Genomic DNA, 15,639 nt, shown 5'->3' on the forward strand with positions numbered 1-15,639 from the left:
TCAACACACGACGGCGGCGTCGGCATTCGACACCGAAATCACCAACGTCACCGCGCGTGAGCGCTCGTTTATCGATCGGTTGGGAAAACCAGGAAGTGCCAACTTCCTGCCCTTCTCCATTTTTCCATTCAACTCCCCCCCACCAAGCCGTGCTTGACCAGCGCACAGCCCCTCCGCGCGAGGAGAAGGTGCGTATTTGTGTGTGATTTTGTTTTTCCGATTTGCGTTTCATTCTAGACAGCCAGCAGCCCGTGCTTCATCACCCTCGAGCATTGATTTTCTTTCGAATAGGTCCTTTTGGAGAGCCCTTTTTTTTGTTGCTGCTCGATCCGTACGAGGAGCAAAAATTTCCATTTACCGTCGTCCGAAGGAACCACCACCGGGTCCCGGCACGAACGGACCAAAATTTAATGCGGTTCATTTCCATAAGCATAAGCGTGTTTTGCGTCAGCTCGTGTCGCAGGGTGTTTCTTATCGGTTTTCTCAGGGCATTCCCTTGCGCAACTGCCGGAATTTATGACGCATCAATCCACGCTGCTTTGGAAGGGCCATATGGGTCATAACGGGACGGAAGCCTGTTACACCCGCGAGAAGCTTCCGTCGCTTATCATAGCACCAGGTGGAACGAACGCCAGCGCGGACTGTTGAATGTTGCGGTGGCACACCGAGATCAAAGCTATCTTCTGCCTCGTGCAGCGATAAATTATCGTTATTTGATAGAGCAAATTGGTGAATCGCAGTAATTCGTCATGATAAGCGGACAAATTAAGCGGAACCCATTTTGTGCCACTCTCCACCGTGGCAGTGAATCACATGTTTCGGTGCGTTTTTCGTTACGCAACACAGGTTCAGGCTCGTTCGAAGCGAATCCTAATTGATCGTCATACAAGCGAAAACGTTTGACATCATTTTTTGGTTGTTTTTTGGTTGCCAATGGCGACGAAATTCCGTCACGACCGTCACGCACGCGAACTGCAGCAAGCGGTTTTCTCTTTCCTATGAATAATGATCGTTTCGAATAGTTGGCACTGCTCCAGGTGCAGGAGGTGATCATGCATGTTTGATCAGAAGAAGTACAAGATCGATGGAAAACAAAATTGACTGGTTATTATTAATACCTAGCAGTTGTAGTTTATTCTATCGAGCGTTTGGAGAGCTTGTAATCTGCTTTTTGAGTTTTTAAAGCGTTTCCCAGCGATGTTATGATATTTTGAAATTGGTTTATTTTTGTTATTGAAATAACATGCACTGTAAAATAATGCATAAAGCTGCAAGAGCCACGACTCGAAGCTTGTGTAAATGCTTGTTATTTGCATGGTGCTCCTTAAACCTATACCAACGGCAACCTCGCGCCATAACAGACGTGGCAGATGTGATTAGACGGCAACGGCCCCGCGATCGGTTTCACCCGTGTCCCTGCCCCTGCCCTAAATCGTCTAGTCAGCTGTCCGCCTGGCATCAAACACTCATTAGTCTCGATTGCTTCTCATCCTTGCAGGTAAAAACCGCTATACGCTCCTTTGTCTCGCAACCTCCGTGAACGTGATCGATGCACCGAGAAACCTGTGGCGAACGCAACGTAACGAGTTATCCTTAAAAAGGAACACCCAAAACCAGTGCGCGACCTTCATCAGCGCCTCAGTTCGCTGTTGTTCTGTCAACGTCACCAACGTCATCACAAACGTCATCTTGCCCGTGTTGTGCTGCATTCGGTTGCATCCCGGTACCACCAACTCACCCCGTTTCGCACGTCATCGTTGTGTCGCTTGCCACCAGGGCCAGGACAATGCGCCCGATCTGTACTGCCGTGCCGGAGAGTGACATCCTTGTGCTGAGATAGCACACGTACGCGCCCCTCACCGTTGGCTGGATCGCGCAGCTGACAAGCGCCGACCAGCGTGGAGATACCCCGCACCACCACCACCATAACCCCCCGTACCCGGGTGATAAGCTTATCGGTGTTATCGGTGCATCGGTGGCCACACCAACACCACCGGAGTTTGGCGCCGGAACCTGACGCAGTGCTGCAGCACCCACCGACGACGGCACTGACACAAGCGTGAGTGTGGGCGTACGCGCTCCCCACCTCCTCCACGTGTGCGTGTGTGTGTGTGGGAGGGGAGCGATCACCGGGGGCACACAAACAGCGACATTTCAACCCCCTCTCCCTGGAGGGTGGTCGGCACCGTTTAGCAGCGTGCTGCCACCACCGTCGGCAGTCGTTCCAGGCACCGGTGGCGGTGCGTTTGCGTTGATTTCGCGCCCGCTCAGCTCACAGTGGCCAGTTTGATCGCGCGCCGGAGTGTCGCACGGGTGAAACCACCCTGATACAGCCCCCAATCGTTGGGGCGGGTGGGGGCTTTGTGTCCTTTTGTTTGCTTGTGTTTGCAACGCTAGCCGCAAGCGCATTCCCGAGCCACCCCCATGATGCCACTGGCGGAAGGAGCGTCCGGAACGGACCGGTACGCGGCAGCAGGGTCGGCGTCCGGTGGACCAGCCACCGCCGACGTTCAGCTGGACACCACGCTCACCGATCATCACCAACGTGCCACGGACCGGTGGCCACACGACGTCGGTGTTGACGGCCCTGCTGCCGGGGATGATGCCGTGTGTGACGAACCGAACCGAACGGTGGTGGTGGCCACACCGGGGAAGCACGAGCAGGACGACGACGTTGGGCTGCCGGTGACGGCGGTACAGATCAAGAATGCGCGTAAGTCTAAGGGGCCAGCGAATCACAGGCACGCGCCCCAGCGGGCACATCAGCGGTACGATCTTGAGCATGAAAAAACCCATCCTGACGGTGTGTCTACTTTAGCCGAGCTGCTGCAGGAGTCCAGCCTGCAGGCGTCCGTGCACGATATCCTGAATGATGGCGAGGAGGATCAGATGTTTATCACCGGCTATGCGAGGTGTTTGCGCAAGACGATGCTGTGTTACGTTGGGTTCCTGCTGACGTTCGGTGTCCTGCGGTTGGTGATGCATTGGCGCCGGCATTGGTTGCTGTTGGCGACACATCGCGAGTGTTCGCTGGAGCACGCGGAAAAGGTGCTGATTCATGAGGCGTACCAACGGAAGCACGATCTGTACTACGTGAAGGATGTGATCGAGCTTAGTGGCGATGTTATCAGGTGAGCTCTGCGGGAAGGACATTCAGTTGAGAGGGCGAACGATCAATGGATCGTTATCAACACCACTCGAACGTCTTCGCTGTCGATGGAAAATGCTTTCTCACCGTGGAAACCTTCCCACGCAGGGGTGGGCAATGGGTTTTTTTATTCGCGTTTTAAATATGCACACGCAAAAAAGCGATGAACGCGCCCGTCCGTCTGGGAGCGATCTTGAATGCACGATCGTTACCTTCCGTGAGTGATCTACTGTTGCATTGTGGTGCAAAATTCCGTGCGTGTGTTGCCTTGGCCTTGCTTCTACTGTACACAGTCTAGAGCGAGAGAGAGAGAGAGAGAGAGAGAAAAACCCCAACCAGTGAAGCAATCGAGCGCACAGTTATCAAAGTGACACCCCAGAATAATGGGATTTTCGCCGCCTAATGATCGTCGATCAACTGATCGTCTCGCTCATGCTGCACGAAATGCAATCAGTGGGGAATAGAATTGTTGTGTGAGTGGGTGATGTGGCTTAACAATGTAACATCCCGATGTAGTTTCTAAGGGCTCGAGTGGCCTTGTGTAAAAAATGTTCATTGTGCTAAAAAAAGAATGATCATTTTTTGTTTTTGCATAAATCACCAGCATGTGTGTACCAGAATGCATTCGAGTGATTTTCCGCAACTTTGTATGCGACCCGATGGCCTCACATCGGTTTCAATTGCATTAGACGAAGGACGAACGGTTCAAACAAGTACGCGATCTGCTACAGAATAACCCTGCTCGGTTTAAAGTATTTCTTAACGACGCACTTGAGCAAACAGCCGTCTGCTGAAGAGCTAAAATGCAATCCCCTTTTTTTTTGTCAGCCATTCACCGTCGTTGCAACATTAGTTCCGCACAGTTAATGGTGTTGTTTGAAGGTGTTTAACTCTGTTCGGTGAAAAACAAGGTTTTTTCTGTTGAACATACAAGAAAACAAAGGCTATCCAGCTTCCAGTGTAGCATTTGCTAATTCGTAATTTAAGCAATGTTTTTTTTTTTCAACCTAATAAACGCTTCCACCAAGAGTCCCCAAAAACCGGTTCATCGCTAACACTGGGGTCGGTGACTGGGAGGATGGGAGGCAACACAAGTCGAACAAGTCTTGCATACCGAAGTGACTAAAACGCCACCGGGAGGGAAATACCCCACCACCGGGACATGCCCAAAGTGTTTTGTGGACGCATGACCGCGGCCGGCCAGTTCATGGGCGTTAAGAGTAGAAAAAAAAATCACACACACACTCAACCCTAAGTAAAAAAGAGTGGCCACCACCCACCACCTCCTTCGAATCACCCGGTCAGGCCACGGTCAATGGTTTCCTTTTCTGGCCGGTTCGGTTTTGCTGGCCAAATCGACCGCGTGTGGGAAACTTTTCTGAGCCTTTTCTGGGGCTGAGGGCCTTTCCTGTCTCGACGTGGTGAAATTTGTTTTTTTTTGAAACCCTTCCGAGATCCAGTCATAATCCGGTGGCATTTTTTCCCCTTTTTTTAGTTGACCGGTGATGGATTAAAGGATTGCGTAAATATGCTAAACTGCCCGTTCTCTCGGTGCTAAACTTCGGGAATCGGTGGTTGGCAGATTGAAAAATTGTTGTTCCCTTCCCGTGGTTTTTCGTCCATTCGTCCTTCTTTTCCTCCCCCCCGATTCGACGGGAATGTCATTAACAGCCCGTTGTGGTCTTTCGTTTCTGCTCCCTTATTATTTTTTTCGCCTTGCTCCACGCAACCTGGTGGTGTGGTTTTGCTTCCGGCGTGACCGCAAGGATTCGCCCCAGACCCCCCACCAGTAAGGGTGTAGCGTGTTTGAAGCAGTTTATGACGCACACTGTGTATTTGCCTTGTCCCCGTTCTTCTTCCCCAGAGCGAGGGTTGCGAGGGCTTCCATTTTGCAATAAGGTTTCGAAAGCCACTAAAGTTGTTCTTGTGCGAGGGTTTCTTCTTATACCCGCAAGGTTGTTGCTCCATCCGGTGTTCCGAACATAGCACACTTCCTTTCACTTTTTTCTTCTCCGTTTCATTGCGGCCGAGGATCGAGGGCTCGCAACAGACCACGGTCAGGTGAACTCGCTTAAGGGCGTGTTCTTGCGGTTAAGTTCTCGAGCAGACATCTGAAAGGAACACTTTGTTAGAGGCTTCATTAACTGCTGTTTTTCTTGTTTTTTTTTTCATTCATCTCTACGCTCATGGTAGAGTGTAGCGTAAAAGAAGGTTAAGAAAGAGCAGGTTGTTCATACCAGCTCCTAATCTATCCCCGCCGATATGCGCTTGTATTCCTGTATTTCCTGAACCAATTTGACGATCTATTTATTGCCATTCTTATCTCGAAAATGGGGGGGCATTTGGTAGGAATTCCACCCTCGCATTGTTTTTTCTTCCCATCCCCCCAGCGTTGGAGGTATTGTAGCTAACACAACTGTAAAGTCGATTACATCCTAAAGCCGCAAGGAAGAATACAAAAACGAACACCAAAAATGGGAGATTATAATACCCTTTTCCGCGCTCGCGTGCGCACTAATCAATCACCCCCGTTGACAACATTATTGTGCGCATATTAAGTGCCTTTCCCCCTCCCACGCAAATAATGTTGTAACCCTGATTTGGAAGTGCTACTCTTTTTTTTTTTTACTATTTTTCCCTACTCCCGCCCCAAAGTGTAGAGAATCGTTTTCCACAAATCACCACCACAACGGTCAGCTTTAGGTCTCTGCGCAAGGCATTATCGATGGTTGTTAGGTGCGATAATAATAGCTATCGCAGGGCCCCGGGTTGAGAGCACAATATATACTCTCTCTCTCTCTCTCGCTTGCTCCTCTTCTCGCTGGTGGTCGATTTTTCGCGGCCCCAGCATCATCGCCAATAAAATTGCCCACCCCTCACCGAACGAATCGCTTACGAACGGCTCGAACGAGAATCGATAAGCGAACCGCGGACGGTCTAATCAGATTTGATGGCCCCCGGACCTGGTCCTGTGTGTGTGTGTGTGACAGAGAGAGAGAGAGGGAGGAATTACGTCAAGCGTTGTTACGGAACGTCAGACCGGTCAGACGGTGGTGGGTCACTTTTTGGGGGAAATCTGGAGCTCGAAATGATTTATGCTGGGCTCAACATGCACCAAGAATCGATCGACTTTCCTCGAGGATGCTTGTGCCTATAAATGGTGGTGTGTGGAATTTTTTAAAGCACTAAAACATTACATGATCTTTTTGCTGATCACCGTTATCGATCTTTTAAGGGACATATCTGTGTTTGAGGCTTCATTCTTCGATGGAAGGACCCAAGATACGCGATCATTAGTCACTTTAAATCCAATTTCACCACCAGGTTGTTTATTTTCTTGATAACACGCGATGATGCACCACCCTTTAACGGCTCCAACCACGTGTTATCCTGACTGTCTTGGTTGGCACCGCCGTAGCAATTTCCTTCTCGTTAGCGTGTTGTGTGCTTCCCTTCAGTGCCGTGGTCGTGTACCGGTCCCTGAGGGCTATCGTAATATCGTAATATTTGCAAAAGCTCGTCATCACGGCACCTCCTGCCATAAAAGGAACTCTGCTGCAGGTGCTTTAGTGCTGTGACTAACCCGCTTCAACGAATGACTGATAGACGCTTGTTATCTCGCGCAGCAATGGAAAATGAGCACAACGAAAGCGCGCATATGCGAGTATAATAGTGTTTTTTTTATCTTTTTCGCACCACCCGCCACTTGAATGTAAGGAATAACAAAACGCCGTTCGGTAAACCAGCAAAAGGGTTTTCCCGGCATCGCCTCGCACTCAATTATCAATGGGTGGGCTTCCTGCCCCATTATTAACTGCTTCACTCGAGCAATCGGGGCCATCTAGTGCATACTTTCCTTTTTTTCCCCCCCGTGAACTTGACCTTTACTCGATAACGTCATTCGGTGCTATCTGGATCTCGTTGGTGGAGAATGCATTCCTGCGCCATGCATCTTTGGTGCAGCGTGCTTGCAATATCCTGTTGCAGCTCGTTAGGAAGTTAAATTTAAACCCATTGGTAATTGCGTTACGGGGTTAGAGCGGCATTTTGAACGGCTTTACAAGGATGCGATGGGGATTGCATACGTGCACTGGAGCATTAGAAGACTGCTGAAAAGTTGTCCGAGCCCACATCATTGAGGCAAGTGTTATATCGGCTTCTAGATGGAAGCTTACTCTTCGCTTTCGCCTCCTGCGAGTGACATTACGAATGTCCATCGCCACGAGGACGTCACGCCACGCTCGTCGATGGAATACGGAAGATTGATAAATTGCCGGAAATGCAACAGCTTCCCGTAATTGCGTTTCCGGGGGCAAAATCTTTCCCGATGTTGCACTCTCGGCACACGCTCCTGGATACCGTTTCACGAAAACCGGACCGTTTTCGTGCAATGACCGCTATTTCCTCCGCCACACAGACAAACGTACCCATCGAGGCAAGTCGCACGGGTTTAATCTAGTCAATAAACCAAGCAATTTATTAAAACCGTACAATCGCCATTCCATAAAGCCGCCCCGATGGGCTTTTCCCTTATCGGTGGATGGTAATCTCACGCGCAAATAACATTTATATACATCCCTGCTATCAAACGCCACACTCTCGGCGGCTTTTTCATCCCTTCACCGACGGGAGGGGTTTCCGAACACAAAGACTCCCTGGGGGAGAACTTGCCGGATGTGTGTGTGTGTGTCTCGGGCACACGCGGCTAGACGCACAATGTGCAGGTCTAGCAGAGTACAATAATGATAAAAAAAGACGTGTTTGCTGAGCATAATTATGTCACACACCCCCTTCAAAGCCACCGATCATCTACCCGTAGCGGACGCTCGCGGATATAATGCACCATGATTGAGAGTGTGAACACAATGAAGGACTTCCCTCGGGCTGACAAGGGGGTGGGGGTAAAACAATGGATCCCGCGAACCGGATGGATGGCCGCAAGGATGGGAAATGAGTTGCGGATTAGCACCACGGAATCGCACGTGCCGCGTGCCAAGATCGTCGATAGCAATGAACGGAGAAGGGTGGAGTACCTGGGAAAGGCCCCCTCGCTAATCTTCGGAAGCATTCGAACTATGCAAGGTGCACCCACCCACCCACCCACCGATCTTGTACGTGTGGGGTGTGTCGGGTGGAGAAGGCACGTTAGCTCCATTATGGGCTGTGAGGCCATATGGGGCTGATGGGCACGAACTGAACTTCATTAGGGCGGATAGACGTGATTTTTTCAATGTTAAAGCGCGCTTGAATGAAGGTGCACAAGCTGGGGCAAGGATACGGTGTGTTATCTTGCATCGATTTGCCTTGATAACGTCATCGCGTTGGGTGTTTTTAAACAGTGTTTAAATGGTTAGACCCAAAGCTCATATTTTGTGTGTCTCCAAACGATTAAATTTCATTTCATTTCTCCGTTTATTTGAATAGTTTTTTTGTGATAAATTATTGCAGTGTGTAACCGCTATGTTACCGAATTTGTAGTGACACATGTAACGGCTAGTAACGCTTGCGACGAATACGAATTATTGTGTTATCACTGAACATGCTTCGTCCTGAGCCGCAATTAATTCAAGCAACGCTTTTTTTTCCGTTACACATATTCGCTTCTAATCTTGTAACGCCGCCGCATAATGAAACAATTGGCTTGCAGAGTAAACAAATCATTCCCCCGTTTGCGTTACGATTTTTCACACCAACGCAAACGCCTTCCACTTACACTTCGTCCACCGAGAGCAAACACGCGGGCGAAACTTTTCCTGCGTGAGCAGAAGCTTAATTAAGGCTGATGAAAGTGTTACATTCGCGTTTTGATTGAATTAATACGCATACGAGGCTCTCGGAGGCGCGTGCTTGGTTCAATTTGCTGTCGGTTTAATTGCCTTTTAGAAAAGTTTTCAAACCAAGCCAGAGGGGAAGCATGATGTATATTGTAAAAGAAGAAAATAATATGCAAGCATTTAACAAACCCCTTTATTGGGATATCCACTTTTTTGCGTGATTTATATTGATTTTCCTCGTACACCCCCCACATTCGGCGAAGGATTAGAGGGCTCAGTTCGGTTGATGAATAACCAGTAAATCCGCAAACTGCAGAATAAACCCAATTTTGGCGTTTGCCTCTTTCCGTATGGCTGGGCTGGCACGGGAAATTCTGCTGAAGCAATCAATGAAAGATCCCTTCAAAATGTAATAAAAAAACAAAAGACTGTGTGGGTGGGACAAAGGGTTTTTTTTATATATTTTTGATGCCGTTCTTGCCTTTGTCTCAACACGACAGACTCTTTGCTGTACGGAACCCGACCGGGAGGAGGAGTTCATCATCATCCAGTGCATGTGGGTTGAAAGGAAATAAAACGGCGAAAAAAAAAGACAATCGTGGTGCGTCATCATCCCACCGACAAATCCGATGGACGACGACCGATGAAGCCGGCGCAAAATTGCTATTGAAAAGAGGCTCCCGGGGACCCGAATCTCTCGTGGTCGCTATCGCGCGTTCCAGCGCGTTCTTGCGATGTTCTCAATCTTAATTAGAGTTTATTTGTTCGAACGGTTCTCGCGCTGGCACGGGCGTCGTCGAACCCGTGCGGCTGACAACCCTCAGTTCGCCTTTCGCGCCCGAGTGGGTTTTCGATAGAAATGGATGGTGGAATTCCATATTGCTAAACCTCTAGAGCTGATTGATAGTCGCTCAGACGGCTCCGACGAAGCGGGAAATAGATTGAGGCTTTGCGAGTAGGACAAAGCAATTAAAAGCGCGGATATCAATGCGAATTCTAGGAGATTTATTTGTGCCGACCACCGCGTCTTGGTGAGTGGCTGTCGTCTTTCTGCAGGATGGCTTGAATTGACTGAAACAAAACCATCCCACATACAAATGCACACGCGGTTTGGAAAAGGGACATGTTCTGAAGCGCCTGCATTCAAATATTTGCCCTTCATCGTTTTGTTTGATTTAGTTACCGAACCCGAACAATGGTTGGGGACATTTGTATGGCTTCTCGTTGGGGGGTAAAAGCTTGCCTTCTGCCTTATTGTATTCCTGAACCTACTTTTTAAATGTATTTTATCAGTCGTTGATGGTCTTTTAATTTTATTTATTCTCTCTAATCCTCTCCCTTTCATCGTAGGGAAATTGTGAACGAGAAAAAGAAACCAACGTCCAACAACGCGCGCAACGTGATCAAGGAACTGATCCAAAATGGCATCACGGATTACGTCGGGTTCTTCCGTTCCCTTGACCCGTTTCAGGTCGTTTACCATCGCAGTGGCGGCCGCTTCGAACACGCCAGCACGATGCGGTACTTCTGCTGCAAAAAGCTCCGCTACATCTGGTGTGACGATAACAAGAAGTTCACGAAACTCCAGGGCCTAGACGTGGAGGTCCCGAGCGTCCTGATCCACCACGCGAAGGGACTATCGGTGTACGAGCAGAACGTCCGTCGGTTGATCTACGGCAGTAACGAGATCTTCATCCCCCTGCGTAGTGTCCTGACGCTGCTATTCCTCGAGGTGCTCAATCCGTTTTACGTGTTTCAGATCTTTTCGGTGGTGCTGTGGTTTTTCTACGAGTACTACTATTACGCGGTCGTGATCGTGCTGATGAGCGCTTTCGGTATTACGGTGTCGATCATTCAGACCCAGCGCAACCAGCGGGCGCTTTATTCGACGGTTAAAAGCACCGACACGGCCATGGTGGTGCGTGACACCATGGAATCGGAGACGATCGAGACACGCTTTCTGGTGCCGGGTGATGTCCTCGAAATTCCGGCCACCGGTTGCACGATGCAGTGCGATGCGGTGCTGCTGTCCGGCAACTGCATTCTAGATGAGTCGATGTTGACGGGTGAAAGTGTACCGGTGACGAAGACACCGCTACCGCTGAAGCGCGATCTGATCTACAATCGTAAGGAGCACGCACGTCACACGCTGTTCTGTGGAACGCGAGTCATCCAAACGCGTTACATCGGCAGCGAGAAGGTCCTGGTGAAAGTCCTGAACACCGGTAACATCACGGCGAAGGGTGGTCTCATTCGGTCGATCCTGTACCCACCACCGGTGGACTACAAGTTCGAGAAAGACTCGTACAAGTTCATCACCGTGCTTGGGATCGTGGCGTTTTGTGGGTTCGTGTACACGCTCTACACCAAGATCAGCCGGAGCATTGATGCGGTGAAAATTGTCGTCGAATCGTTGGATCTGATCACGATCGCTGTACCACCGGCCCTGCCAGCTGCGATGACCGTGGGGCGGATGTACGCCCAGAAACGCCTAAAGCGCAGTAACATTTACTGCATCTCGCCGCGTGCGATAAACGTGTCCGGAAGTATCGATTGTGTGTGCTTCGACAAAACGGGCACGCTGACGGAGGACGGGCTGGATATGTGGGGTGTTTTGCCAAAGGACTCCACCAATAGCTTCCAGATTCCGCTTAAGGACATCATGCGGTTGCCAATGAGCGATCACTTGCTGTTCGGGATGGTAACGTGCCATTCGATCACGTTCGTGAAAGGTGAGATGCGAGGAGATCCTCTCGATCTGAAGATATTCGAATCCACCGGGTGGATTCTGGAGGAAGCGAACGTATCCGATGAGACCAAGTACGACATGCTGTTCCCAACGATCGTGAAGCCACCGCGCGGGGATTCCCGGGATGAATTGAACCTTGAGCTGGACGTAACGTACGACAACTCGAACGACATCGGTATTGTGCGGGAGTTTTCCTTTACCAGCGCACTGCAGCGTATGTCCGTGATCACGCGCAAGGTATCCGACAATCACTTCAACGTGTACGTGAAGGGCTCGCCGGAGATGATCAGCTCATTGTGCCGCCTGGAAAGCATTCCGGAGGACTTCCAGTCGAAGTTGGGTTTCTACGCGCAGCAAGGATATCGCATCATTGCCATCGCGTACAAGCAGCTAGACAAGAAGCTGAACTACCCGAAGGTGCAGAAGATCGCACGCGAGAAGGTCGAATGTGAGCTGGAGTTTTTGGGTTTTGTGATCCTTGAAAATCGTCTGAAAACCGACACGGAAGAGGTGATCGAAAGCTTGAACGCGGCCAACATCCGGTCCGTGATGGTGACGGGCGATAATCTGCTGACTGCTGCGAGTGTCGCTCATGACTGTGGTATGATACTGCCGGGTCAGAATCTGGTAACCGTGACGGCACACGCGGACAAGCGAAATCCGGATCACTACTTCCTCTCGTACGACATTACGGGGCAACCGCAGCTCACGCAATCCGACATCATCAACGACAACCAGGTGGCGGGAAAGCCAGATGGTCCGTTAAAGGTGAAGGAAAATGGAAACTACGCGCTGATGACGGAATCGAATAGTATCAGCAGCTCGATCGATACCTGTACCATTTCGACGCAACTCAGCACAAACTTCGAAAAGGATCATCACTCCCACCGGATCACGATCGAGCCGGAGCATGATTGCAGTTCCATCGTCGACGTTAAGGTGGTCAACGGAGTGGCAAACGATCGGATGATGCTGGCCAAGGCAAGCTCCGGATCGTTCCGGTTCGCGTTAACCGGTAAAACGTGGGCAATCATCAACGAACACTTCCCGGAGCTGGTGCACATGGTCACGACGTTTGGGACGGTGTTCGCGCGCATGTCACCCGACCAGAAGCAACACCTGATTACGGGTTTGCAGAACCTCGGCTATTACGTGGCGATGTGTGGTGACGGTGCGAACGATTGTGGTGCGCTGAAAGCCGCCCACACCGGCATTTCGCTCTCGGAAGCTGAATCATCCGTGGCGTCACCGTTCACGTCGAAAAACCCAACCATCGCGTGTGTGCCTAACGTGATCAAAGAGGGCCGGGCTGCGCTGGTTACGTCGTTCGGTATCTTTAAGTTTATGGCCGCGTACTCACTCGTCCAGTTCGCGTCCGTCGTGATCCTGTACTCGATCGATTCCAACCTCACCGATTGGCAGTATCTGTACATCGATCTGTTCATCATCTCGATCGTGGCGTTCTTCTTCGGTAAAACGTCCTCGTACGATGGGCCGCTGGTGAAACAGACGCCTTCCAACTCGCTAATATCGCTCGCACCGTTGCTGTCTCTTGCCATGCACATGATGGTCGCGATCGGCATCCAGCTAGCGGGTTGGTATCACGTCCAAGCTCAACCATGGTTCGAACCGTTCAACTACACCTCCGATCGAGAGCTGAACGATCACGGTTGCTTCGAAAACTACACCATCTTCTCCATCTCTTGCTATCAGTACTTGATACTCGCGATCGTCTTCTCGAAAGGCGCCCCATATCGCAAGTCCATCTTCTCCAACTACGGCTTCATCATCAGCATCGTGGTGAACGCGGCGATTGCGGTCGTCCTGACCGTTTACCCACCCTCCTGGATCGCGAACCAGTTCGAGCTAGTCATGCCACCCGAGGACGAGTTCCGCTTCCGGCTGTACCTCGTCGCGTACGGTGTGATCAACTTCCTGCTCTCGCTGCTCATCGAGAAGGTGATCGTGGACGAGATCGCGTTCAAGCGGCTACGCTACCGGTGGCACAACGTGGCCAAATCACGCCGCAAGTACTTGCAGATCCAGCACAACTTCCAGCGGGACATCCATTCGCCGAGCGACTTTAAAACCGTGTTCGGGTGGTCGAGCGAAAAGTACGATTACTGACGCCACCTTCCTTGGTTTGGGGACGCCGCTGGTGGTGGCGGTGGCAAGATTGGATTGGCTTCTGGCGCGCATCAACTCGCGTGGGTGCTGCTTGCCGTGGTCGTCCTAATCGTGTGCCACTGGAAGGATGCTGGTTATTACAACCGGGAGGCCAAACTTCGGTAGCACTCTGCCACCGTTCAGCCTGTCCGCAGGGACGAATGATCACGTACGTTTGAATTTTTTTCCCCCGGTTCAGGGGCATAAACCGACAAATGTTGGGCGCACATGTGCTCATGGTTTAGGAGGCGTACGCAAAAAAATAACGAAATTCGAACTGCATTGTTGATACTTTATGTGATAGACGCATGATTTTACAAGCTTCCTTGCGCGTCCCGGGGGAGGAAGGCACCCGCTATTGGGAAATGCAGGACGGAATGGAACCGAAATTACGATTGAAAGACAATAATGTGGACACCTGCGTGAACTGCTGCGCGCGGATTGTCATCGATGAGCGGATGGGTTCTCCTGCACCGCTCGCTGTCCCCCGGTTCGTTTCCCAACGGATTTGCCTGTATTTGTTTTTCGCGAAGGTGCGCGGGGGTTATTCCCCGAATATTTTGAGCCTTCGCGCGTTAGTCGTGGCCGGAATCGTGCGGATAGCGAGACAGAGCGACCCGCGAGAGACGGTTTTAGGTATACAACATCGAGTATTGTGGGTGTGAGGATAAACCGAGGGCAAGGCGTAAAAAGATGTGGATGCGCTCTCGGCCATCTCGATAATTATTGCGTAGCGATTTGTACTACGTTTTACAGAACCTTAATTGTGGTCGAACGGCAGTAAGACAGGGGGTTTATTGTAACGTTTATTCGGTTGCGTTTTACATAGAGTAGAGTAGATTGCAGACAAGCAGCAGATCGGTAAACGAATGATTGTACTAACAGGAGCAGGCACACGCACGCCGATAGATAGGGTAGTTACTAGAGAAAGTGAAAGTCTCAGCTATCTCATTCTCCTCCGTGTGTTTCTGATACGACTATTGAGTTGATTATGGTAAGAATGAAACAGTTGAGATGCTTAGTCAGAATCTAGGCACGGTAGTAGTTCGGATCCTCCCAATCGCTAAGTTTATGCTACACACCATTCAATGTTCCACGCCACGTGCGTACTGCTTTAGGATGCACATTTCTGCATACTGTTCTCGACTAGACGCCACCCACGGCACTGTTCTCACCGTCTTGTGCAATAATGAACGTAGCGCACACTAAGCATATGTTGCAGCATACGTTTGAAACAATTCTACCTAAGGTATCCTAGACATTCAGGCAGGTTGCAAAGTGAAATGGAGTGTCAGCTTAGCGATCTAAACGATCGCCATGCCAATACCAAATTATATTAAACGAAGAAAAGAAAAATTGCACTATTCGTACTCGGCAACCGCCAAGGAAGGATGACAACAGGGAAGGAAGGAAAACTACTTATCAACGGTGCCACCTACGGCAGAGGAAACCTCAGCACATAAGCGCACGGTGCAAACCTTAGCATTGTAACAGTAACGTTATTCACTAGCGGGAACACATGGATGGACCATCGGAACCTAGGAAATGCGTGCCCAGAGCAGCTGCAGAAGCTGATGGCACACGGTTTGAGCTGTTGTGAAGTTTGGTGATCAGCAGTCACATTGCCAGTACACTATTTATGACACTAGTTTGCCTTTTTCGCTGCCTATTCGGCTTCCTCGTATGTATTCTTTACTTAATGCACCCTTACGCCGGTAGTCGGGCTTTTTACTAAAGTGCGTGGAAAACCTACGAACGATATTTAACACTGTGTAGAGCGGTGAACTAGTATTTTGGGGGTG

General features: G+C 50.2%; 1 protein-coding gene across 1 annotated transcript; it reads left to right on the plus strand.

Annotated features, from left to right (window-relative positions):
• The first annotated feature begins 2,424 nt into the window (after window positions 1-2,424).
• On the plus strand, window positions 2,425-13,798 carry LOC128727869 (probable cation-transporting ATPase 13A4). The gene is made up of 2 exons (XM_053821824.1): window positions 2,425-3,131; window positions 10,273-13,798. Exons 1-2 carry the CDS (start codon window positions 2,425-2,427, stop codon window positions 13,796-13,798), a joined length of 4,233 nt encoding a protein of 1,410 aa, XP_053677799.1.
• Window positions 13,799-15,639: the final 1,841 nt, after the last annotated feature.

Source organism: Anopheles nili, chromosome 2 (genome assembly GCF_943737925.1).
Source record: "Anopheles nili chromosome 2, idAnoNiliSN_F5_01, whole genome shotgun sequence".
Taxonomy (NCBI): Eukaryota; Metazoa; Arthropoda; class Insecta; order Diptera; family Culicidae; genus Anopheles; species Anopheles nili.

What these genes read in the sequence shown, in the direction of transcription:
- LOC128727869 (XM_053821824.1), top strand. Translation starts at nt 2,425, where the DNA reads ATGATGCCACTGGCGGAAGGAGCGTCCGGAACGGACCGGTACGCGGCA. An exon ending in CTTAGTGGCGATGTTATCAG is followed by an intron (nt 3,132 to 10,272) that starts GTGAGCTCTGCG and finishes CTTTCATCGTAG; the next exon opens with GGAAATTGTGAACGAGAAAA.